At 36.8% G+C, this 27,281-nt stretch overlaps 2 protein-coding genes across 3 annotated transcripts; one reads left to right on the forward strand and one right to left on the reverse strand.

The window, feature by feature from the left end:
* The first annotated feature begins 468 nt into the window (after positions 1 to 468).
* Positions 469 to 16,345, forward strand: LOC123704552 (hornerin-like). Its single transcript, XM_045652931.1, has 9 exons — positions 469 to 571; positions 2,940 to 3,212; positions 4,299 to 4,652; positions 5,247 to 5,663; positions 6,209 to 7,540; positions 8,387 to 10,177; positions 11,255 to 13,006; positions 13,867 to 15,600; positions 16,141 to 16,345. Exons 1-9 carry the CDS (start codon positions 469 to 471, stop codon positions 16,236 to 16,238), a joined length of 7,854 nt encoding a protein of 2,617 aa, XP_045508887.1. The 3' UTR covers positions 16,239 to 16,345.
* Positions 16,346 to 17,189: 844 nt separating this feature from the next.
* Positions 17,190 to 26,999, reverse strand: LOC123704663. Of its 2 annotated transcripts, none has more exons than XM_045653074.1 (2): positions 26,880 to 26,999; positions 17,190 to 17,867 (listed from the first exon to the last, which is right to left on the reverse strand). In XM_045653074.1, the coding sequence occupies exons 1-2, from the start codon at positions 26,944 to 26,946 to the stop codon at positions 17,410 to 17,412; spliced, it is 525 nt and encodes a 174-aa protein (XP_045509030.1). In that variant the 5' UTR covers positions 26,947 to 26,999; the 3' UTR covers positions 17,190 to 17,409. The 2 variants fall into 2 exon arrangements, with proteins under 2 accessions (XP_045509030.1, XP_045509031.1); XM_045653075.1 differs by lacking the exon at positions 26,880 to 26,999 and adding an exon at positions 22,729 to 22,833.
* Between the last annotated feature and the right edge of the window lie 282 nt (positions 27,000 to 27,281).

Consider the following 27,281-nt stretch of genomic DNA (forward strand, 5'->3'; position numbering starts at 1 on the left):
CCGGGGCGGACCGCTAGTAATGCTATAAAAATTATATTTATCAAGAGAATAATTTTCAAAATTAATTTAATGTTTATTTTAATGTTTTTCTTTTTCAATTTGACATTTTAATCCTGGCTGAATGGTAGTTTTTCATAGCCTTCAAAATTTTAAATTTTCTATCTGTAATTTTGATTTTGACTTGATATTCTAAAAATAGAATAATTATTTATTATAGATGTTCTAATACTATATTCAAATGTCGATTTATTCAAACTGTATGTTAACGACACCATTTTTTTACAGAACCCGTTAATAATTTAGGCTATACATCGCTTGGTAAGTTTACAATTTTATTGATTTCGTATTAAGAAGGGTTTTGGTAGCACTTCTATTCGTAATAAAAAAAAGTTGTCTATGGATAAAAAAAGGAAAAAAAACGCAAGTGACAGTAAAATAGGCGGGAAAACTGTTTTGACATCAAATGACATGCCCATAATTGCAGATGATGACGTAAAATACGAAGTGGTCTCCTCTAAGTCGGTGGATAGATTCGGTCGACCAATTTATACTGTGAACATGATCCCCATAGGTAAGTAATGGGTCGAGAGGTCAGCGTATGATGGTAGCCATAGATGACGTCAATGCTTTTTTAATTTTGGGGAGCACAGATAAAAAAGTATTGACGTTTTATATTTTGATATGGCAACATGGAAGTTGTACTTTCGAATTAGAGATTTTTATATCTATTTCGGAAATTAGTACCCTTTTAAATAAAACTACCTTAACATTTTTTAAAAGAAAGATTTATTGGTAGAGAAAAAAGCAAAACAATACTGGAACATTCAGTTGTTTTGTTTTTTATTAAAACCACATGCGCTGATATCTTGACAAAAAAAAAGGTTTATAGGGATTATATTATGATTATTTCACTGTTGATAATATAGGTAAACCAGAATCTGATGGCAATTAGGGAAATCAAAATTTGGAGTGTGCAACCCTAGGGAAAATGGACTGAACGATCTTGATACTGCTTATTTTTTATTTTGTCCTCAATATCATTTGTCACATTACATAAATGGACAATACTGTACTTAATAATGAGATATCCACTTAATATTATGTAGGTACATACTTACATGTATAATATACAATTATACATATTACTTTTATACAGGTAATACATATTACTATTAACACATACCTATATTTGTATATTATTCATTACCAGTATGCCATGTGAAAATATCGATATAATCATAATGTAGATCAAAACTGCTCATAATTTTTTATTAAATAAAATAAAAAATAAAATAAAACTATGTTTATTTTCGTAAGTATTAACAAACACACATTATAAATTTGACTTGGACAGCTTGGACTTGACTATTAGCCGTATTGGAAACTCCTGTAATAAGTTTTCATAAAATTATATTCTAATCAACAAACAATATTATAGTTACCTACATATAATATTATTTTAATTTAAAGTATCAAAACGGGTAAGTCCAATGTACCAATAAAATCTTCAAATTTGAAAATTGTGATGTGTTTGACCCTTTTTCATCGAATGTTTTTCTATACATATTATAAACAACACCTATTGCTTGTGATCGCAGCGGCTTTTTCGACATTTTCGAAGATTTTTTAGACAAAATCCTAAAAATTATTCATCAACTGCAAAAAAGACAAATAATTTGACAACCAATTTGATAGTTGTCAAATAAATTGCCACATGAAAATCTTTTATTTCTTAAATATAAATATGCCATCAGATTCTGGTAGACCTATAATGATGTTGATGGGAACGTCACAAGAAAATGTTTCAATATCACACGATTTATTCTCGATGAAATGGTATTAGTAAAATCAAGGATAACCCTATAGGTCATTATTTATTTAGTGGCAGCTCGAAAACATAAATCTAATATTATATATGACTAGCTGTCGGTCTTCGCGTGGATGGTTTATTTCCCCATTTTGAGTAACTCTGACAATGGCATCTTATAAATATCTATTGGACCCAAATACGGCTAGGCCGATGATAATACGCAAGGTGTGTTCGCGGTTCTACAGAAAAACGTCTATGGATAAAACTGAAAAATTAAGATTATTTTTTTTCTACGTATTTTTCCAGGATAAAAAGTATCCTATTTTACGCCCAGGATAATAAGGTATAATTATACCAAGTTTCATCGAAATCGAACCGTTAGTTTTCACGTGATGTCTTCACATACAGACAGACAGACAGACAAAAATTTTTTTAATCACATATTTGGGTTAGGTATCGATCCAGTAACACCCCCTGCTATTTATTTTTTCAATATTTTCAATGTACAGAATTGACCCTTCTACAGATTTATGATATTATGTAATAATAGAATAGATGAAATGGTATTATTAAAATCAAGGATAACCCTATAGGTCATTATTTATTTAGTGGCAGCTCGAAAACATAAATCTAATATTATTTATGATGGACTTTTTTGTTGTTTAACTTCCAAAAAGCGTCGTATACACTCCAATCAACTACATAGGTACTAAAACAGAAATGCGACAGTAAAAGTAGATTAAAAATAAGTTTCGAAACTGCTTCTTTGTTCAACATACCCTTAAATACTAAATAAATGCGTTCTTGAGATCCTTGAAACGGATTTTTAAAGTGAAAACTTCTTTAGCGGCGTTGGGTATAAAATCTTAAACTCGCGTCAGGACACGTGACCTGATCGGAAAAGCGTAAAACGGATGGATATCAAACATGCTCAACGTTAATAATCAAGTTTTCACTTCTGCCGGCACTCCCGGAGTGCAACCCGTCTTTTTTTTTCTTTGTTTCTTACTATCCTTATAAGAACTTTATCTATACTATGTTTTTCCTTTCTCCCAGTTTGTGTGTGACGTGATATTTTCTTCTCCTCTTCGTGTATTACCCAACCAATCATTCTATAACTTCTTTACAGATTATCCAGTCTCTCAAGGATTCTCGCAAGCGAATTCACAAGCCCAAGCATCGAACTACAACAACAATCAAGCTGCTAGTTACCGAAATGGTAATTTTGGCTACGACGCGTATAACCAGAACCAAGGCCAGAATGCTAATGCTCAAGCCAGTCAGAAACAGTACTTGGCAAACTATGGAGCGGGAGGCAGTTACGTGAATTCATACAATGCCAATGCCAAGGCGAATAGTGATGCCAAGTCGAGTCAGAATGGCTTTAGAAGTTACAACGGTGGTAAGTTTAATCTAGCTTCACCCTGTTATGAATTTTTATCACTTTGTAAAATATGAAGTTAAGGTAAGAGTACCTTAATACGTCAGTAGTTTCTTGTCCACATAGATAATTCGTTATTGCATACACACAAGATTTACTAAACACAGATAGAATTACATAAAACACAGATCTATGTAAATAGTTGAAATTTTCATAGAGGTGCGACAAATTTTCCGTTTGGTTGTGTTTGATTTTGTTTATTCAGTAGACAATATCTAAATACATTGCGTTGAATTCAAATTTGAAATAAATTTATATAAGTATCTTAGCTTTGCTCATTAGCTATGAGCAAAGCTAAGATACTTATCTAATGACGAATTATATTAAAAATTGATCTGTAAACATCTTTCTGTCAAATCCAGGTTAACTTTTTGAATGCTTAAACTAAAAATTATTCTTACTTAACGTTAATATACAGGATTACTTGTAAAACACCAGCAACCTCGCAGGACAAGATAGCTAACATCATAAGTAACAACATTTGTTCTACGACTTTTGATAATTTGTTAGATTTTATTTTCATACAAAAATAAATATTCATTTAATTTTCCGTTTGAATATTATAAACTTTACGCGCATCTAAAATTTACGTAACAGCAAGCGAACGAGAGGGGGAAGGGGGCGTCGCGTCGTCCTTTCGATAATGAATAGAACATAGACTTACAAATGTTAGGAGAGTACAATAAAAGCTTAAAAAATCATTTAAAAATAATTAATTGCGTTATGCCAAAAGTCGTAGAACAAATGTTGTTACTTATGATGTTTGCTATCTTGTCCTGCGAGGTTGCTGGTGTTTTACAAGTAACCCTGTATACATATTTACTAAAACTCGGCGGAGCAGAGACAAAACAGGTAGAATAAGAAAAAATAATTGGATAAGAAAATGCGTATAGCTTTTTCACCTAAAATTTTTCCTTACCTCTATGATATGCTATTATGTACTGCCACATAAATAAACAAAATGTGAACTTTTTTACAAAATTTGATATCACCAAATACATAATCTTAAAGAGAATACCTATAAATCTATCCTTTTATTATTTACAGGATCGCCAGTAGTCCCACTATCTCCAAATTATTACAATCCATCAATGTTCCTTCCCCCTGGTTATATTGGCCAAGGTTATCCACCAGCACCAGCCTACCCGCAAACTTACCCACTACTTTATCCTAACCGTCCTGTATACCCTGGATATAAGAATTACCCAACGTATGCGGTTCCCCTTGCTAATTCTCAAAGTCAGTCGAGTGGTCAGGCTCCAGGAGCTCCGAATGCTGCAAATCCTCTCGCTAATTATTTAGCCAATTACGGTGTGAACAGCATTGTGAAGTCTAACTCGCATGCCGATTCGAAGGGCACGGCGTCGTCCAATCAAAATGCTTTCCAATCGTACAATGGTGGTAAGTTATGTGTTATTTGCTAGTGTTTATTTATATATTTAATGTTACGGTTAAATGGAACTGATTGCTTTTAAGCATTAAGGCCGCCTTTTCGTACGTATGTCCGTTTGTGATTAACCTAACTTAACCTAAACAACCTAACCTAACCTTCCCTGAGAAGAGACCCGTTCGGTCCAGACACTACAAACACTTGGTATTATAAATTATGGTGTTATAATTGCGATAACTCACTTATACGCGCTTGGCTCAAAAATTACTAATTTTAATAAAAAATTTTCGCGGAGCAAATGTTGATTGTGTATCGTCTAGGTATGTACTCTTATTGTGGTATCGTATTTTGTACTTAGGTATAAATAAATGTTTGTACCACACATTTTAACGTTAATTAATGAGAAAGTAAGGCTACCTTTTCGTACGTATCTGCGTCCGTGTTTAACCTAACCTAACCTAATCTACTGTTTGTACCACACATTTTTAACGTTACCTAATTAATGAGAAAGTAGGTAGTATATCTAGAAAATAGTAAGATGCAATTGCGATGCAAGCCAAAAAAAAAAAGTTTTATAAATAAATGTCTTTTTTTTCCTTTTACAGGTTCTCCGATCATTCCTGTTGCTCCAGTCCCCCCAACATACTATAATCAACCACCGTATTACCCAGGATTTGTAGGTCCAGTGTTTCCAGGTGCTCCGGCCCCTGGATATCCTCCATCCGTAATTCCAATTGCCACCAATCCTAATAGTCAGAACCCTTCAGGCCAAAGTCCTAGTACACCCCACGCTCCTATCTCTAAGCCTGACTTTGAACCTATTAGACCCTACACCTTCTCTGACTACAACCAATACAGTTCTAACAATGAAGAGAGCAGCTCATCTGAAGAAAGTCAGAGCCAGTATTTTGCCAATTATAACAAAGATACTACCAGTGTGGAGGCTTCCGAATCAAACTCGAGCTCTAACAGTGATTCAAAATCATCACAAAACAGCGTCTATAAAAACAATGGTACTGGCGGTAAGCATTTTGAGATATTTCTGTATTATTATTGTGTTTGTTTGGTTAAGTGCGCTAACATCAGGAACTAGCAATAAATTATTTCTGTGTTGGATAGTTCATGAATCGAGATAAGTTATACTCACACGTTACGACAGTAAATCTTTTAATAATTCTTGCATAAGTCAGCTATGATTAAATAATATAGCTGTACCTTTCTTGATTCCATACTAACCGGTTTTTAATCGAACTTAAAAACCGTAGTCGAATCGAACTTACAGATTTTGATTTTTGAATAATATATGAAATTAGATTATTCCCAAAAAGAGAAATAAGCGTACATACTACTTAACTGGCATTAGCTGTTCATCTTATCTGCCACTTATGGCACATAATACATGAAAATATACGGCATAAAGTGTTAAAGATAATAAATCGGGTATATAAACAACAAGCGCAATAACTGCCTTAATTATATTATGAAGATATAATACGAAGTTATCAAATTAATCAGTTAAAACTGTAAATCGTACCAAACGCCTAAAATCTAATTAATCATATTTCAGGCTATCCACAAAATGTATCAGGTGGTTCAAACCCTAGCGGACAATCACCATCAACTCCAGGAAATTCAAACCCGAATGGACAATCACCATCGAACCCCAGTGGTTCAAACCCTAACGGACAAACACCATCAACTCCAGGAGGCTCTAATCCCAACGGACAGACACCATTAACTCCAGGAGGTTCTAATCACAACGGACAATCACCTTCTAACCCCAGTGGTTCAAAACCTAACGGACGAACACCTTTAACTCCAGGAGGTTCTAATCCCAACGGACAATCACCTTCTAACCCCAGTGGTTCTAAACCTAACGGACAAACACCATCAACTCCAGGAGGTTTATATCCCAACGGGCAATCACCTTCTAACCCCAGTGGTTCAAAACCTAACGGACAAACACCATCAACTTCAGGAGGTTTATATCCCAACGGGCAATCACCTTCTAACCCCAGTGGTTCAAAACCTAACGGACAAACACCATCAACTCCAGGAGGTTCTTATCCCAACGGGCAATCACCTTCTAACCCCAGTGGTTCAAAACCTAACGGACAAACACCATCAGCTACAGGAGGTTCTAATCCCAACGGTTCAAACCTTAGCGGACAGTCACCATCTAACCCCAGTGGTTCAAACCCTAACGGGGAAACACCATCAACTCCAGGAGGTTCAAATCCCAACGGACCTTCTAACCCAGATGGTTCAAGCCCTAATGGACAAACACCATTAACTCCAGTAGGTTCAAATCCCAACGGAATATCACCTTCTAACCCCAGTGGTTCAAATCCTAACGGACAAACACCATTAACTCCAGGAGGTTCTAATCCCAACGGACAAACACCTTCTAACCCAGATGGTTCAAGCCCTAACGGACAAACACCATCAACTCCAGGAGGTTCTAATCCCAACGGACAAGCACTATCAACTCCAGGAGGTTCTTATCCCAACGGACAAACACCATCAACTCCTGGAAATTCGAAACCAAGTGGACAATCACCATCGAACCCCAGTGGTTCAAACCCTAGCGGGCAATCACCTTCTAACCCCAGTGGTTCAAATCCAAACGGACAAACACCATCAACTCCAGGAGATTCTAATCCCAATGGACAAGCACTATCAAGCCCTGAAGGTACGCAAATACCCTACTCCATCTATGAGTATGATCAATACAGTTCTAACGATCAAAAGAACAGTCAATCTCAATCAAGTCAAAGCGAGTATCTGGCGAAATTGGAGAAAGATAGAAGCATTGTGAAGGCGACCAACTCAAATTCAAACTCAAAGAATGATTCATCAACATCACAAAACAATGTTCATATATATCACGGTGTTGGAGGTAAGTTTGTCTTTCATTCTGTATTTTATCGTTATATATTTTATTATCATTATATATTTTATCTCAATTAAAAAAAAAATGAATAAGTACTTCAAATATTGAAGACAGTAAACTTTACTATAACAAAACATTTCCTTAGTTTTTACGAAGGTGTACAAAATAGATTCCGCCGTTTTTTAATATAAACATTTACGTTACGCGCAGCGAATACGCAGCATGAACTTTTTCCCCGTGACTATTTGGTTTTGCTATGAATATTGACGCGTGGCCAGGAGGCTCCCATGATTTTTCTTTTTTTAGATTGTATCAAGTTTTCATCAACAGTAACCATTCGAAGGAAAAATATTTTTTGTGATTAGTTAGCAATATTACTCATGCATAAGAGCGTTCAACATCTGCCTCCTTCCACTTTTTAAACTTTTGAAACCACTCACGACATGATCTTTCACTCAAGGTAAGTTCATGATATGCTTCTAGAAGCAATCGACGCGCCGCAACAGTATTTTTTTAATGAAAGAGGTACCATTAAAACTTCCCGCAAATGACACTATTTGGCTTCAATTAAGTATACATATAATAAAGCTGTATTTAAAGATTTCCGAAGTTTCCATTATTGCGACCGGATATGGCATTGATTTTAATCTCATGATACTTATGTTTATGTTTATCACCGTCATACCTTTCCTGTTCTACAAAAAACAATTCTAAACCAAATCGACCCAATCGTACGCAAGTTAAAACAAGACTAAAGAACGGCGATTATAAATATTATGAATTGATTAAAATATTAAAACATTAGGGTATATAATTATGTAACAAATAATTTAAATAGTTATTTAATTTCAGGCTATCCACAAGATAAACCTGAAAACACGAAACCTAGCGGACAGTCACCATCAACTCCAGGAGGTTCAAATCCTAACGGACAATCACCTTCTAACCCGGATGGTTCAAGCCCTAACGGAGAGTCACCATCTAACCCCAGTGGTTCATACCCTAACGGACAAAATCCATCAACTCCAGGAGATTCAAATCCTAAAGGACAATCGCCTTCTAACCCCAGTGGTTCAAATCCTAACGGACAAAATCCATCAGCTCCCGGAGGTTCTTATCCCAACGGACAATCACCTTCTAACCCAGATGGTTCAAGCCCTAACGGACAGTCACCATCTAACCCCAGTGGTTCATACCCTAACGGACAAAATCCATCAACTCCAGGAGGTTCTAATCCCAACGGACAATCACCTTCTAACCCGGATGGTTCAAGCCCTAACGGACAGTCACCATCTAACCCCAGTGGTTCATACCCTAACGGACAAAATCCATCAACTCCAGGAGGTTCAAATCCCAACGGACAATTGCCTTCTAACCCCAGTGGTTCAAATCCTAACGGACAAAATCCATCAGCTCCCGGAGGTTCTTATCCCAACGGACAATCACCTTCTAACCCAGATGGTTCAAGCCCTAACGGACAGTCACCATCTAACCCCAGTGGTTCAAACCCTAACGGACAAAATCCATCAACTCCAGGAGGTTCAAATCCCAACGGACAATCGCCTTCTAACCCCAGTGGTTCAAATCCTAACGGACAAAATCCATCAGCTCCCGTAGGTTCTTATCCCAACGGACAATCACCTTCTAACCCAGAGGGTTCAAGCCCTAACGGACAAATACCATCAACTCCAGGAGGTTCAAATCCACACGGACAATCGCCTTCTAACCCCAGTGGTTCAAATCCTAACGGACAAAATCCATCAAATCCCGGAGGTTCTTATCTCAACGGACAATCACCTTCTATCCCAGATGGTTCAAGCCCTAACGAACAGTCACCATCTAACCCCAGTGGTTCATACCCTAACGGACAAAATCCATCAACTCCAGGAGGTTCAAATCCCAACGGACAATCGCCTTCTAACCCCAGTGGTTCAAATCCTAACGGACAAAATCCATCAGCTCCCGTAGGTTCTTATCCCAACGGACAAAATCCATCGACTCCAGGAGGTTCAAATCCCAACGGAAAATCGCCTTCTAACCCCAGTGGTTCAAATCCTAACGGACAAAATCCATCAGCTCCCGGAGGTTCTAATCCCAACGGACAATCACCTTCTAACCCAGATGGTTCAAGCCCTAATGGACAAACACCGTCAACTCCAGGAGGTTCCAATCCCAACGGACCATCACCTTCTAACCCAGATGGTTCAAGCCCTAATGGACAATCACCATCAACTCCAGGAGGTTCTCATCCTAATGGACAATCACCATCAACTCCAGGAGGTTCTAATTCCAATGGACAAACACCATCAACTCCAGGAGGTTCTTATCCCAACGGACAATCACCTTCTAACCCAGATGGTTCAAACCCTAACGGACAAACACCATCAACTCCAGGAGGTTCTAATCCCAACGGACAATCACCATCTAGCCCTGGTGGTACGCAAATACCCTACTCCATCTATGAGTATGATCAGTACAGTTCTAACGATCAAAATAACAGTCAATCTCAATCAAGTCAAAGCGAGTATCTAGCGAAATTGGAGAAAGATAGAAGCATTGTGAAGGCGACCAACTCAAATTCAAACTCAAAGAGTGCTTCATCGACATCACAAAACAATGTTCATATATATCAAGGTGTTGGAGGTAAGTCGTCTTTTATTATTTATCTCAATTCTGTATTTGGGAAAAAACAGAAAAAGTAGTTCAAATATTGAAGATAGTAAAATTTTCTTTTACGAAACATTTCATATTTTTTTTTACAAAGGTATAGAGAAAAGTTCCCGCTGTTTTTTGACGAAAACATAATACTTTTTGCGAAAGCACGGTAGTATTGAAGTTAATAAGAATCGGCTTTTAAATTATTAATTGTTCTAAACTGTTTACTAACCAACGACTTGACTGATTCTCTAAGAGCTTGGCTGATTTCATATCTAATTATTGCTCTCAATACACTGCTTCTTTATTCTGATAATTATGTATTATTGCTTGTGTTGTTATCTACTGAGGCCTTTTGTAAATGGTTACCATGCGACGCACTATTACTTGACGGAGAAGGCAACCTTGCCGCTGGCTCGGACGTATTCGTGGTATCTAACTTCGGTTCTTTAATAATACATCCAGGGCAAATCCACGAACTTTTAGTTTAAACATTCATTGATTTAAAACGCCTTTTAGTAATATCTGCGCAAAGCAGATAAAATCATAAATGATTTTTGGAGACTAGTTAGCAGTATTTTTTCTCATGCATAGTGAGCATTCAACATCTTTGTCCTTCTACTACGATACTTGTCATGTACGTAATAAAATTACCAGTTGTAACATTTGGTACCACTCACGACAAATAAAATGGTATCATAAAGTTGATAATATTATCATTTAAAAACCTAAGTATCGAACTACTATCATCTACGAATTCTAACGAAAAACTCTCACGATGTCATATGTCTAAAACAACGGGAACTTGCACGTTATAAATTAAATTAAACTGTATATAAAGATTTCCGTAAAATCAATTGTTACGACCGTAAATGGAATTGATTTAAATCATGTGATACTAATACCTTCCTTGCACTACGAAATCATTTCTAAATCTACCCAGTTGTTCGCGAATTGAAGCGAAGACTAACGAACATCGATTACAAATCATGAATTGACTCAAAAATTAAATTATAAGGGTATTGTATTATGTAACAAATAATTTAAATAATTACTTAATTTCAGGCTATCCACAAGATAAACCTGGAAATACAAAACCAAATGGACAATCACCATCTAACCCAGATGGTTCGAACCCTAACGGACAAACACCATCAACTCCAGGAGGTTCAAATCCTAACGGACACTCACCTTCTAACCCAGATGGTTCAAACCCTAACGGACAAACACCATCAACTCTAGGAGGTTCAAACCCTAACGGACAATCACCATCAACTCCAGGAGGTTCAAATCCTAACGGACAATCACCTTCTAACCCAGATGGTTCAAACCCTAACGGACAAACAGCATCAACTCCAGGAGGTTCTTACCCCAATGGACAAACACTACCAACTCCAGGAGGTTCTTATCCCAACGGACAATCACCTTCCAACCCAGATGGTTCAAACCCTAACGGACAAACACCATCAACTCCAGGAGGTTCTCATCCCAACGGACAATCACCATCAACTCCAGGAGGTTTAAATCCCAACGGACATTCACCATCTAACCCCGATGGTTCAAACCCTAACGGACAAACACCATTAACTCCAGGAGGCTCTTATCCCAACGGACAATCACCTTCTAACCCAGATGGTTCAAACCCTAACGGACAAGCACCATCAACTCCAGGAGGTTCTCATCCCAACGGACAATCACCATCAACTCCAGGAGGTTCAAACCCTAACGGGAAATCACCATCAACTCCAGGAGGTTCTAATCCCAACGGACAATCACCTCCTAACCCCAGTGGTTCAAACCCTAACGGACAAACACCTCCAACTCCAGGAGGTTCTTATCCCAACGGACAATCACCTTCCAACCCAGATGGTTCAAACCCTAACGGACAAACACCATCAACTCCAGGAGGTTCTCATCCCAACGGACAATCACCATCAACTCCAGGAGGTTCTTATCCCAACGGACAATCACCATCTAAACCAGATGGTTCAAACCCTAACGGACAAACACCATTAACTCCAGGAGGCTCTTATCCCAACGGACAATCACCTTCTAACCCAGATGGACCAAACCCTAACGGACAAGCACCATCAACTCCAGGAGGTTCTCATCCCAACGGACAATCACCATCAACTCCAGGAGGTTCTTATCCCAACGGACAATCACCATCTAACCCAGATGGTTCAAACCCTAACGGACAAACACCATCAACTCCAGGAGGTTCTAATCCCAACGGACAAGCACCTTCTAACCCAGATGGTTCAAATCCTAACGGACAAACACCATCAACTCTAGGAGGTTCTAATCCCAACGGACAATCACCTTCTAAACCAGATGGTTCAAACCCTAACGGACAATCACCATCAACTCCAGGAGGTTCTAATCCCAACGGACAATCACCTTCTAACCCAGATGGTTCAAACCCTAACGGACAGTCACCATCAACTCCAGGAGGTTATAATCCCAACGGACAATCACCATCTAACCCCAGTGGTTCTCATCCCAACGGACAATCACCTTCTAACCCAGATGGTTCAAACCCTAATGGACAAACACCATCAACTCCAGGAGGTTCTAATCCCAACGGACAATCACCATCTAGCCCTGGTGGTACGCAAATACCCTACTCCATCTATGAGTATGATCAATACAGTTCTAACGATCAAAAGAACAGTCAATCTCAATCAAGTCAAAGCGAATATCTGGCGAAATTGGAGAAAGATAGAAGCATTGTGAAGGCGACCAACTCAAATTCAAGCTCAAAGAGTGCTTCATCGACATCACAAAATAATGTTCATATATATCAAGGTGTTGGTGGTAAGTTTGTCTTTTATTATTTATCTCTATTCTATATTTGAGAAAAAATAAGAGAAAAAGTAGGTTCAAGGCAACAGTGGATCACTTTTTTCACCTATGATTTGCACTAAAATATAAGCAGTACTTAGTCAGAAATTTTATAAGCATCAACATAGTGTAACTAATGTATGTAGTTTCATTATTTAAATCGGTTTAGGTAAAAAAATCAAATAATATTTTAAGACAGAAATAAATATTTTACAAGACAACTTATATGAGACACTGTGTACTGGAGGTAGGAAAAATAAATAGGACCTTAGGATACAAGGAATATTTCACTTTGCTTTAAACTTTATTGAATACAAGGTTTCCGCCCGCGGCTTCGCAGTCAAAGAAAAACCCGCATAGTTCCCGTTCCCGTGGGATTTCCGGGATTGCATCATTTTCCCGGGAAAAAAATTGCCTATGTCCTTTCTCGGGTATCAAAATTTCTCCATACCATTAAATTTCATGAAAATTGGTTCAGTAGTTTAGGCGTGATTGAGTAACAGACAGACAGACAGAGTTACTTTCGCATTTATAATATTAGTATGGATTAAATCAACTCTGATAGTTTTTATAATAATATGCTTTGTACTGAAGTAGTAATTTTGTAAATAATCAACAAAATGACTACTTCAATGTTTATAAACAAAATTTCATACTTAAATAAATAATTTTGTGAACATTTCTGTTGATTATTATTAAATAAATAAGTTTTGCTTTGATCCGGTCTTAGCCACTGACCACTGTGGACTCAAGTGATTTGAGTCGCTGTGTTCTACACTTCCATTAAATAAATAAATATAAATTAATAATTTATCGCATTTCGAATTTTTCAGGAGGTTCTTATCCCAACGGACAATCACCATCTAACTCAAATGGTTCAAACCCTAACCCAGGAGGTTCTTATCCCAACGGACAATCACCACCTAACCCAGATGGTTCAAACCCTAACGGACAATCACCATCTAACCCCAGTGGTTCAAACCCCAACGGACAATCACCTTCTAACCCAGATGGTTCAAACCCTAACGGACAAACACCATCAACTCCAGGAGGTTCTTATCCCAACGGACAATCACCAACAACTCCAGGAGGCTCTAATCCCAACGGACAATCACCATCAACTCCAGGAGGTTCTAATCCCAATGGACAATCACCTTCTAACCCAGACAGTTCTTATCCCAACGGACAATCACCATCTAATCCAGATGGTACAAACCCTAACGGACAAGCACCATCAACTCCAGGAGGTTCCTATCCCAATGGACAATCACCTTCTAGCCCCAGTGGTTCAAATCCCAACGGACAATCACCTTCTAACCCAGATGGTTCAAATCCTAACGGACAATCACCATCAACTCCAGGAGGTTCTTATCCCAACGGACAACCACCATCTAACCCAGATGGTTCAAACCCTAACGGACAAGCACCAACAATTCAAGGAGGTTCTTATCCCAACGGACAATCACCATCTAATCCAGATGGTACAAACCCTAACGGACAAGCACCATCAACTCCAGGAGGTTCCTATCCCAATGGACAATCACCTTCTAGCCCCAGTGGTTCAAATCCCAACGGACAATCACCTTCTAACCCAGATGGTTCAAATCCTAACGGACAATCACCATCAACTCCAGGAGGTTCTTATCCCAACGGACAACCACCATCTAACCCAGATGGTTCAAACCCTAACGGACAAGCACCATCAATTCAAGGAGGTTCTTATCCCAACGGACAATCACCTTCTAACCCAGATGGTTCAAATCCTAACGGACAATCACCATCTAACCCCAGTGGTTCAAATCCCAACGGACAATCACTTTCTAACCCAGATGGTTCAAACCCTAATGGACAAACACTATCAACTCCAGGAGGTTCTAAAACCAACGGACAAATACCCTCAACTCCAGGAGGCTCTAATCCCAACGGACAATCACCGCCAACTCCAGGAGGTTCTAATCCCAATGGACAATCACTTTCTAACCCAGGAGGTTCTAATCCCAATGGACAATCACCTTCTAACCCAGACGGTTCAAATCCTCACGGACAATCACCGTCAACTCCAGGAGGTTCTAATCCAAATGGACAATCACTTTCTAACCCTGACGGTTCTTATCCCAACGGACAATCACCTTCTAACCCAGATGGTTCAAACCCTAACGGACAATCACCATCAACTCCAGGAGGTTCTAATCCAAACGGACAATCACCTTCCAACCCAGATGGTTCAAACTCTAACGGACAGTCACCATCAACTCCAGGAGGTTATAATCCCAACGGACAATCACCATCTAACCCCAGTGGTTCAAACCCTAACGGACAAACACCATTAACTCCAGGAGGTTCTTACCCCAATGGACAGTCACCATCAACTCCAGGAGGCTCTAATCCCAACGGACAATCACCATCAACTCCAGGAGGTTCTAATCCCAACGGACAATTACCTTCTAACCCCAGTGGTTCAAACCCTAACGGACAAGCACCATCAACTCCAGGAGGTTCTAATCCCAACGGACAAACGAGTTCATGCCCCGAAAACCCTGATGACACTGACGCTACGGATACTTCAGGTAGGTCTTTAAAAAATAGAATTGAGAAACAGCGGTGTAAGCACTGGCCTTTAGGTCATTGTTTTCACCATATGCTGAGTTCATAGCCTTCTGCCTATACGTAGTAAACTTATTTTTTTTTCTTGTGTATTTTTTATGTTTTTGATTTTTACAGCGAATAAATTCTTATTCTTTTCTATTCTATTCTTGATAGACAATTTGTGAGTTGATTAATCAAACAGCATTATGGTTATTACGCGTAGCCCTGGAATGGCGTAAAGACGCGGGTTCGAATCCCGCCAGCCCCCCTAGCCAAGTGGCTTTCTGTTAGCGTAGCGTTCAATAGAATAGACTACGAATGTATGAGATTGACGTAAGCTGTAGATAAACGTAGCTGCAGCTTACGTCAATCTCATACATTCGTAGTCTATTCTATTGAACGCTACGCTAACAGAAAGCCACTTGGCTAGGGGGGCTGATGATCGAATTTTTTCTTTTCTCTATAAATTGAAAATACTTTCATAATGTTTTTTACTTATCAATTTTTGTTACTTTTTGCAGTTGACTACGCGCTTCCCAGTAGTGGAAAAATCTGCATCTGCTTTAGCAGCCACCTCGAAATCCCATCAGGCATACGCGACCAATTTAGATTATACTAGATCATCTCATTTCCGAAAATATTGTAGTACTAGTGTAGTTGTAAGCAAGCATTGTAAAAATCAATCTTTGTATTGAACCAAAAATATTAATAAATGAATTGTGCATATTTGTGTTTATTTTATTTTTCCCATAAAAAACACAGGGAGAAAATGTTATATTTTGTTATTTGATTATAAAGAGTTTAAATAGGTTCTGCATTAATTTCTAGAGTTTGTTTCACTTAGCTAACATAATATTTAAATAAAACGTTTAGCCTTCCTCGATAAATAAGGTATCTAACACCGAAAGAATTTTTCAAATCGGACCAGTAGTTCCCGAGATTAGCGCGTTCAGACAAACAAACGCTTCAGCTTTATAATATTAGTATACCTAGATATTGTTTTCGTACTGTCCTTATGAGGCTATGAAACAAGCTCATTGAATGAAATAAATGTAGACATAGCTTTCACAATATTTCATGAGTTATTCTGCCTACTGTATAATTTGTGTCCCTTTGTACAAAAAAGATATCCAATACTCTCAGTCACTTCAAATGGATATCAAAAGACATAAAAATAGCAGTTGCAAGGAAAAGACAGCTACGATTTATTCATTATGAATCAAAATCTTTTCAAACGAAGTAAGAATTCCAAAAATACAATAAAATACTTCGATCTTGTATCAACTGCTCAAAACCAGTTATTAATGATACATATATCATCACTACATAGTATAAAACAAAGTTGCTTTCTCTGTCCTTATGTCCCTTTGTATGCTTAAATCTTTAAAACTACGCAACGGATTTTGATGCGGTTTTTTTTAATAGATAGAATGTAATCAGTTCAGTGTAGTATTTGCGTGAAAGAGTAACAAATATCCATCCTCACAAACTTTCGCATTTATAATATTAGGAATTGATAGGAATTGATAGGAAAAACAGGAATGTCAACGAAAACTTTTGGGTATCAAAATTATCTTTTGTCGGAATTGTCAGTATTTATTATCCAAAATATAAAATTCTCTTATCACGGTCGCGGTGTTTGTAATTACCTACGAAATCATCTAGTTTGTGTGTGTACATCGGGAAGGTCTGAGAATCAGGCACCTATATTTCATACCCCTAAGTAATAAGAGTAAGGCAGAACAACGTTTGCCGGGACAGACCTTACAATATTTCCCCTTCAGGCAGTATTAACAGTTACAAATAATCCTATCTAGCTTCTTGCGTGTGCTGTACAAATTCTTCCTTAACTTATAAACTATCTGGTCTGCTATTTCGTCACTAGCGTCAGTCAGTTCAGTTTTAATCCCTCGCTTAATTTCATCAAACGTAGCATCAGGTATACCATCTTCTATTACCTCTTTCTCTTCTATATTCTTATTAACCAATATATCGTGAAGATCTTTAGCAAAGTCTTGCAAGAACACTTCTAAAGTTGCTTTGACAGTTTCCATGTCCTCTGTTGTAAGGTTATTGTGTTGTAGTTTCACATATTCTGCCATCATGTTTTTGAAGTTAGTGGTGTATGTTAGGACGTTGATATCTCTGTCGTTTTCAAAATTGGGTGTTATCTCTGTTGTTCCTTCATCTTGATCTGTTACTGGTAGCCCTGTTGTTGTTAATAGTGTTGCTAGTAGGAATATTAGCCCTGTAATAAAATATATTTGTATTTAATCCTGTTTTCCTAATGTATTGCATGTTTGTTTTATAAGAAATGCTGTTAGTTTGTATACTTTTATTTTAATTACACAATTTTTGTTTATTTATTTATTTATTTATTGACACAGAATCATTCTTTGTACTAACAGTAATAATACCAAAGCATACATAGAATTTAGTAACAATATGTTAACAAAAATACAAACAAAATGGAGTTACATTCAATGTGCATCCAAGTACCTGATACAGAGGTCTAGGACAGTATTTATACTACTAGCAAAAATGTCAATTGTGGCATCGGAGGCCAGCACACGATTTAACAGATGAAGGGCCGAGTGTGTCGGAGCGGTGCCGGCCGCCTGCGTCCGCACACAGGCCTCCGCGAACAGCGGCCGGCGGCGCAGCGACACGCCGGGAGGCGGCGCCCACAACCCGCACATACCCAAAGCGACAGGATTGTCGACGCGATTATTTAATAATAAGTAATAGTGAATTATGAGAGCAAGTTTTCGTCTCAATTCAAGTGTATTTAAGCCAACCATGCCTATTACAAAAAGAGATGGATACATGTAAGGATAATATCCGTAAAGTTTTAAATACAAATAACGAGCAAACTTTCTTTGAACCCTCTCGAGCAGTAGTGTGTATTTCTTTTCGTGAGGGCTCCATATTATTGCGTTGTATTCCAATATACTGCGTACGTAGGCCGAGTACAATACGACGACAGTTTTTCTATCCTGAAACCTCGCCGATTGCCGTACGATAAAGCCGAGGGATTTGTACGCTTTTTGACACAGAGCCTCAATATGTTCATTAAACGTTAAAGTTTTATCAAAAAGTATTCCTAAATCGCGGATGTGGTCGACTCTGCGCAGCGTTGTGCCTTCTAAGCTGTATGGATATACAATAGGTGAACGCGAGCGAGTGTATGTCATTATGTTGCATTTTGAAATATTAAATTCTAATTGATTTTCGTGGCACCAAGAAGTCAAATTTATTATGTCATTTTGTAAAGATAAGCAATCGGAATGAGATTCGATAGTTAAGAATAGTTTTAAGTCATCGGCGAACATGAGACATTGGGCTGATCTTAGTACATTAGGAAGGTCATTTACCATGACCAAGAAATGAGTAGGTCCTAAAGTGCTGCCCTGACTTACGCCAGAATGCACGGAATAAGGATCGGAACGTAGACGTCCGAGTTGGACGTATTGGACGCGACCGTCAAAATAGTTAGCGAAGTATTTTATCAACTTGGGTGTAAAACCAAATTTAGAAAATTTCGATAAAAGAACATCATTATTTACGCGATCGAAAGCCTTTTTAAAATCAAAATAAGCTACGTCAACCTGTCTTTTTTTATCGAGTGCTTTTGCAGTATAATCGACAAAATTGATGAGATTTGTTGTCGTAGAACGTTTCGACCGGAATCCATGCTGAGGATCGCACAAGAGTGATCGAATCTGATTCGTCAAATTATTATTTAAAATTATCTCTAATAATTTTCCAAAACAAGAAGCTACAGCTATAGGGCGATAGTTATTAATTTGAGACTTACAGCCACTTTTGGGTATTGGTGTAATGCGCGACTTTTTCCATTCATTGGGATATGTGTCGGACGAAAGCGACATGTTGAATAAGAAGTGAAGTGGCTGTAAAAAAACAGATATGCAGTCCTTAATGAGATAAGGAGGAATGCCATCGGGTCCTGCAGATGAGCGTAGTTTAAGACGTCGAACAGCATTTTGTATTTCAGACTTGGAGATGTAGCTAATAGATACACGCGAGGAATCATTATCGGGATGTGGGCAGATGTTATTCGGACTAAGTTGTGGTTTATCTTTCAAAAAGACCGACTGAAAGTAAGTAGCAAAAGCATTAGCAGCGTCGACACCTGAGACAAGGTTCCCGTTATATTCATATTCAGTACGCTGAGAGTGGGACGAGCGCTGTTGTTTAATAAAATTCCAAAAATTTGATGGATCATTCTTTATGTTAAATTCTAATTGATTCGTGTAGGTAGAATAAGCAATATGTATTAAGTTTTTAACCTTTATTCTATAATATCTAAACATTTCCCTATTAAATTGTGTACCATTTTCTTTATACTTTTTTAGATGAAAATGTTTAGTTTTAATGTTACTAATTACGTCTGATGTAAACCATACTGGGTAGTTAAATCTTGAATTAAATGTGGGGTTACGTTTTGTGGGAACACATTCATTAATACACTCGTAAATTTTTTTATAAAATAATTCAATCGCATCATCTACATTACCATATTCATAAATATCACGCCAATCTAATAATTCGAGACGCGAATATAGTTTGTTCAAATCCGCCTTACGAAAATTCCACTCATTAGACTGCAAGATAAATTGACTACACACAGACGGAGTTTTGTATTTTTGTGGTTGGCTCAAATAACGTAATTTTACTAAAAGCGGGGGGTGATAATTATCCTTGGGTACAAGCGGTAGCGGGTCATCGATCAATTGTAAATCAGTATTAAAATTACACAATATTAAATCTAGCATACTACCGGTTACATTAGGAACAGTATTAATTTGACTAAACTTGCACAAAGCTAACATGTTTTTATAGTGAGTAAGTACGTTTCTACTTGCAGAGTTTAAGTTAAAATCGCCAAAAATAATGATTTTATGTTGCGAAAATCGAATACACAAGTCTTCTAAAATTTCAAAATATTTACAGTAGATTTCATCACTGGAACTAGGTCGTATGTACAAAACACAAAAAACAAAATTCGTAAACTTAATTTTAACGGATAAAGCTAAAATCTCTAAACAATTTATATCACCACTATTTATTCTAATGTTTTTGACGTTGTAGCAGTCACAAAAGGCTAATAAAACTCCACCCCATCCAGAATCGTCAGCTCTGTCTTTTCTAAACAAGGAGTATCCGGCGGGAAATACTTCCGAATCACTAACACCACTGTTAAGAAAAGTTTCAGTCAAAGCGTATACATCAAAACGTTCACTTAATACCGATATTTTACATTTGTCTAACTTTGAACGTAAACCTCTAACGTTTTGGTAGAACAAAGTGAGAGATTTAAATTTACGGCTTTTGGGTGTCCTTTTCTTTGCGAAATCCACTACGCCATGGCTTTATATGCACATCCTCGGCCCAGTGAGATGGTGACAAATAAATATCTACATGTTTAGTCGGGACAGTTAACTTGAAGGAAGCGTAGTCTCCACGGGGTTTTAACTGTTCGACGAAGCAGCTATCATTGGGGCAGATAACGAGCAGATGATTGATAACTTGTTCAACAGTTGTACCAGATTTTAAATAATAAACGTGCAGATAGCTTTTACGTTCCGCAGCCTCGAGTGAAGTCGTCCCAGGCGCGGCCGTACCACGAGCTACATTCTTCGACGAATTAGAAACTCGCTTGCGTCTCACTGTTACCCATTCACTGTTAGTACCGATGCTTGCATTTGTATCGGAGGCATCGGTCGCTTGCGAGACGAGGTTCGAGTCGTACGCCGTACCTGTAGTAGGGGCTGGCTCGACGTCACTCGGTATCGCATGCAGTGGCGGTGGGGCAGGCGCTGAGATGGGCGACATGTTCCTCGCTGTTCGCACCTTAGGCTTGCTTGCGGGGACAGAAGAAACAGCACGAAGTCTCGTCTGACGCACTGGACGCTGCTTCGTTGTACCCGCATCAGGCTCGCACATTTGACCAACTGATCCGAGAAGTACCTTCGTATTGACATCTTGATGAGTTTGAAGGTGATTTTTCAATAAGTTATTTTGTTCGAATATCAGCAATTCCAATGAGTTCACTTTGTTCTGTAGAAGAATTACAGTGTTATTCAACTCGCGAACACAGATTTCTAAGCTTTTGTGAGACATATTCGCAGATATCGAATTTAGAATACGGAGTGCAAAGGTACACGGTTGCGCGCGCGGGGCGGAAACCAATATAATTGTTGTATCAACTCGTGTGACATTTGTGGCTGCAACAGGCTATGGCTGAAAAACAGCGGTGAAAGCACTGGCCTTTTAGTCATTGTTTCCACCATATGCTGAGTCCATAGCATTTTCGTAGTAAACTGTTATTTTTCTTGTGTATTTTTTTTTGTTTATGTGTTTGATTTTTACTGCGAATAAATTCTTATTCTATTCTATTCTATTCTATTCTATTCTATTCTTAATTATTATTATCGTAGGAGACTGCGAATTTTTATTTGTTTTTACATTAAAAAAAGAACAATGTACTAAAAACGAAGTCGAACTACATACTACTTAATTGCTTTTTTTATAGACCAGTCGATAATGACTTTTACTAAATCAGGCAAATTTCTCGAACGAGCTAATAATTTTTTATCGAAATCATTTTGTTTTTTAATATGCTGTAAAATCTTCCTCTTATATCGTAACTTTGAACAGATGAAATTATTTCTTTTGAAATATCATCGAAAAACCAAAACAAGGGTAAATCGATAAATGTGCATAATTTAGTAAAAGCTCACTGACACCGTTTGTATGCATTTCATGAGAATATTAATTATGATTAATGTATATTTTTATACCATTGGAAAGTAGAGATTTCAACGAACAAAAGACTTCCCCGACTATTTTGATGTGAGAATATTCGATTGAAAATTAGGTGATTTTTTGATATAAAAATTTAAGTTTTAGATTTAAATCAAAATAGTAAATTCAAAAAACTTCTGCACCGATTTTCATACTGTTTTCACTTATGCATAGCGTGGTTTAAAAGATTTAGTATCAATATCATTTGCTAAGGTTTAGAAAACATGGGCTGAAAGTATTAATAATTTAGGAACAGCTGATATTAAATACAAATAACTTACACATTGTAACCACACAACGTGATGAAGAGACGCTTCAAGGAGCCACAATGAGGCAATTTTATAATTCAGACACTTTGTTAAAGAATCGCGGTATGCAAGAGTGAGACATCTTTGTTTATAGGACAGTGGGATAGTGAACTCTTCGCAATAAAAACACATACCTATTTTATGAATTAAAAAATTAAATAAAATGTAAAATATAGTTATGTCTTATCATAGACAAAAGAAAAGAAATTTTTTATAATTAATATAAATAGTGCATTTTTCAAAAAAAGGTGTAGGTACATTGCGGTAACATTTTTGAAAATGCTTTTTTTTTTCAACTTTTTTTTCTTTATTGTCAATTCTAGCCTATTATTTATATCATACCTATCAATATTCAAAAGAAAAGGATAAATAAAGCTGTTTTATTTTCATATTATACTATTTTATTGCTTCAAAACAGAGTGTCACATTATTGCATATTACGATCCTTTCAATTTGTGTTAACAACTAACTGCGCATTGCAACTAAATATGTTATATTTATACACCGGAAATGTATAATGTGTATAATACCTTAATAGGTCTACACAGAATGAACAGCCTGGTGAAACAATTGCTGAATGCTTGCTCGCGAAGTGTCTAGGGTGCTTTTATCAATAATTCGCGAGGATGTGTAGCGAGGAATGTGTTTTTAAATAACCAATAGCATAGCTTCCAACTTCAAATTATTTGAAGTGATATGATTGATGGTAAAGCACCCTTATGGGGGGGGGAAAATTTTGCAAATTTAGGATTAGAATCGACCCCTACTATAATGAAAGATTGTGGAAGTAAAACCTAAACCAATGTGCCTATCATTAATATATTCAAATTTTTTCTTCTTTTTTCTTTTTTTTTCTTCAAATTGAGTAAAAAAAATCATCTTAGTTTGAAGTTGAAAATCCAAATTACTAAAGATACATAAATATATGGAAACGATGGGACTTCTCTACTTTAAAATTTTAACTCTTTTTGCACTTTCTACACGGCATTTTAATGATATTTGAACGTTGGACGTTGAGTCAAAATCGATAATACTAATAAACTAAGTTACTATGTAGGGTAGCTATAAAAAGATGTGACTGAAATAAAAATTAAAGAATTTTTGTCTGTTTGTCTGCATGAATTTACGATATAGAGCTTATAGAGAGATTATAGAGATAGATTGAGACCTAAGAAAGGACAAAGAATAGGTTTTATCTATGCAGGTTTTTCTTTGACTACGCGGGCAAAGCCAGTTTCGGAAAGCAAGTACAGAATATAACAGACGAAGCTATGTGAGATCACTAGTATGTATCCTAATTATTCAACTCATACTAATAAATAAGCGTGAAAGTAAGAATTTATGAATGTTAATTTGTTTGTTTAATTGTTACACGAAAACTACTGAAAGGGTTTTGATGATGCTCGTCAGTGATGCAGCTTATGTAACGTTATAGAAATACTTGCTTAAGCCCGCGAGTGAAACCGCGCGGCACAGCTACCTAGCTGCTGATATAACTTTTACCTTATACATGAAGAAACAATACATTTTATAACACTTTTATCACATTAATTGTTAACGATTTGTTCGAACCCAGGTCGCCTAAATAGTTAATGTCACTAGGTACCTAGTACCTACCTATATATCTAAATTCCTTGCAAATAGATTCAGAGCCATACTTATTAACTCCATAAAGTAAACCATTGTTAGAATATCAATCATTCTATTAGCATATAATTGCTGTTATATGAAAAACATAAAATATCTACAAGTTCGTATTTTTATCGTTTCCAAGAATTTTTATTACGCATGGCAATAGAATATTGCGACAGTATTATTTTTGATAGCAATCATTGCAAAGCTCAAAGCTGTTTACATAGTACGATTTTGTAAACAATTACGTTAAAATTTACCAAAAAGGAAAAAAAATATTGAAAGGGAGTAGATACGGCTAGATTTTTACATCGTGCTCCCAGAATTTCGTTGTTTTAAGGTGTTGAATGGACAGCTGGTAGACTTTTCAAACTGCTTTTTTTCACTTCGAAATGAGTAATTTTTATGAAAACGGACAATTTTTTATTGTCCGTGTTACAAGTTTTGACTGCAACATAGAAAATTAAAAAAAAATGGCATAAAATTTTGGTGCGCATTACGTTTTTCTTTTAGTGGTCTGTTTTCTGTTTTTCTTAGTTTTATTGATTAACCTACGACGACCTTGACTATTCTTTTGAACTTTTGACACTTTCTTACGATCGGCCTTTGCTTGTATTTTGGAATCCGGTTTGCTTTGCTATAATTTTTGACTGGTACACTATGGCAGCGTACGACCACGAGTCCCTGAACTACCATCAATGAGTGCTGGATCTGGTAGGATCCTCATGATTTTAGTTCGGATGAAAAGCAATATACAAAACGGTCACTACATTCCTGCGAAGTGGCTCACATGTGGAATTTACCAAGACTTGTGGGGAGTTGGGTACGCGAACGCAATATGTGGCATGCGCTGTGAAGCAAGAGCTCAATCATGACGAAAAACTTTGCCTAATCCACCATGAAAATTCAACACACCCAACTTAACTGTTGGCTCTTTTGTTTGTTATAAAGGAAAGTGTAGGAGGAATTCTCGCATAGCCTGCAGGTCAATGTTCTAAAACGCAAAAATAGGATTGCCCACAATGTTACGCGCAAAAATGGCCTGTTGGGAAAGTTATTAGAGAAGATGGAACAAGAGCTGAACACCAAAGTAGTTAGAAATTATAGCGTTGTTTCTTTTTTGTTTGTCTTGTGTTGTTTTAAGTGTTATTTTTATTCCCTTTTTAAAGCAGTTATGTGAGAAATATTTTCTCATCCATTCATTCAATGCTTGTCCCGGGTTACCGTTGTTGACTGGTACAGTAACTGCCGAAAAGTGGTGCTGTACGGTGTACCAGTTACCTAAACAAGAATTTAAGGGGAAGATAGATGGCCCAGGCAGGACCGATAGACGAATGATAAACAATAGTTACCCAGACACACACAGAGAATAGAAGCTCAGTGGCGTGTCGTAAAAGGACAATATAAGTATCAAATATTTAGTACAAAGATTTTAGCGACCCAAGTGTCGAATATTTGTGGCGCAGATCTTTAATTAAAAATACAGCAAATCCATTTTAAGAAATTCTAAAATTATAGAATGTTGTGTATTCTGCATTAGTTTGTTTACATAATATAGTTCGTAAATAAACATAACCCCAAACTGTATGAGTAGTAATTTTATTTTTTTTCAAAAACTAGTTTTCTTCGCAAAAAAAGGTACCTACTAGTGGACTTCGCAACTCTCTCTCCCAAAATACAGGGCGCACGATTCAAGAGTTTCTTCTCTAAAATTTCAATTTTCATTGTTTATTACAAAATCTATGCATTTCCGCAAAAATGTATAGTTTTTGTAAGTAAATTAAGTGTTGTAGCAGAAAAAGTTACTACACCTACTGGTATACTTACCTACGTTATTATTAGTCTGTGGTACCTACCTATTGGCTATTCTACACCTCAAAACAATGAAATTCGGGGATCAAAAATTTTATATAATTAGGTATCACGGAAAAAAAAGTAATGAAACGTTAACCTTATTTGTATTAGACCGAAAATAAATAATGTACAAAGAAATCATGTTAGGATGATGATAATTTTACTTTGGAAGTTTCATTCAAAGGAAATATTACAAACAACAAATTGCAGTACCTACGAAGAAAGAATAAATCAATAAAAGAAATCAAATACCTGAACACTTCAATACATTTTAGACATTTTTTGTTCTTATTAAAGTGAAACTTTTATTACATCGTCTCAAACTTTTTGGTCTGTGTAGCGCATGTCGCGTGACGCACGATACGTACGACAATTATCGTACAAATACGATAATTTTTAGTTAAATGTGTGTAATTATCGTGTGAAAAAAAGTTTCACTTTTACCGTGGTTTCATAAAACCACACAACATTTTTACCTATGTGCAACGTGTTCAACAATAAAAATAAATTTCACTTTTCAAGACCGTTGTTCAAGAACTCCAAAGGACGACAAAACCACGACTAAGACCACGACAAAACAAATTCCAATTTGTCCAACGAGTAGGTATAATTAGCGTAATAAAGCGAAATCAAATTACCCTCAGAGATAAAATGGTTCCTTATGACATTGTTGTTGTTGTTTTTGTTACGAAAAAACGTATACATATATACATTATATTCAGTATTTATTTTATAGACTTTTAATTTCACTTTATCACGATGCGTGTATAAAATGACGTTTTCGCGGGATTCACTTAAACACTCAACACTTTAAATTACTTTATTTTTACTTTAACACAATATTACACAAGATACACAAGATACACAAGGCAGATAATTGACATGAAATTTCTTATACGTATTCAACAAAACAATTCGCTAGTGCGATGCAAAAGTAAAGTGTCGCCATCTATTGGTAACTTATGAAACTAATTGTCGTAACTTGACATATTGTAACATAATTAGACATTCCGCCCACCAAGGACTAGTCCGGAACAAAA

This window comes from Colias croceus, chromosome 30, assembly GCF_905220415.1.
Source record: "Colias croceus chromosome 30, ilColCroc2.1".
Classification (NCBI taxonomy): domain Eukaryota; kingdom Metazoa; phylum Arthropoda; class Insecta; order Lepidoptera; family Pieridae; genus Colias; species Colias croceus.

Excerpts from the sequence above, each read along its gene's own strand:
- LOC123704663 (XM_045653074.1), bottom strand. The coding sequence starts at position 26,946 with ATGTATACGTTTTTTCGTAACAAAAACAACAACAACAATGTCATAAGG. Across the intron at positions 17,868-26,879 it reads GAACCATTTTATCTCTGAGG|GGCTAATATTCCTACTAGCA; the intron begins GTAATTTGATTT and ends ATTTTATTACAG.
- LOC123704552 (XM_045652931.1), top strand. The coding sequence starts at position 469 with ATGCCCATAATTGCAGATGATGACGTAAAATACGAAGTGGTCTCCTCT. Across the intron at positions 7,541-8,386 it reads TATATATCACGGTGTTGGAG|GCTATCCACAAGATAAACCT; the intron begins GTAAGTTTGTCT and ends ATTTAATTTCAG. Across the intron at positions 10,178-11,254 it reads TATATATCAAGGTGTTGGAG|GCTATCCACAAGATAAACCT; the intron begins GTAAGTCGTCTT and ends ACTTAATTTCAG.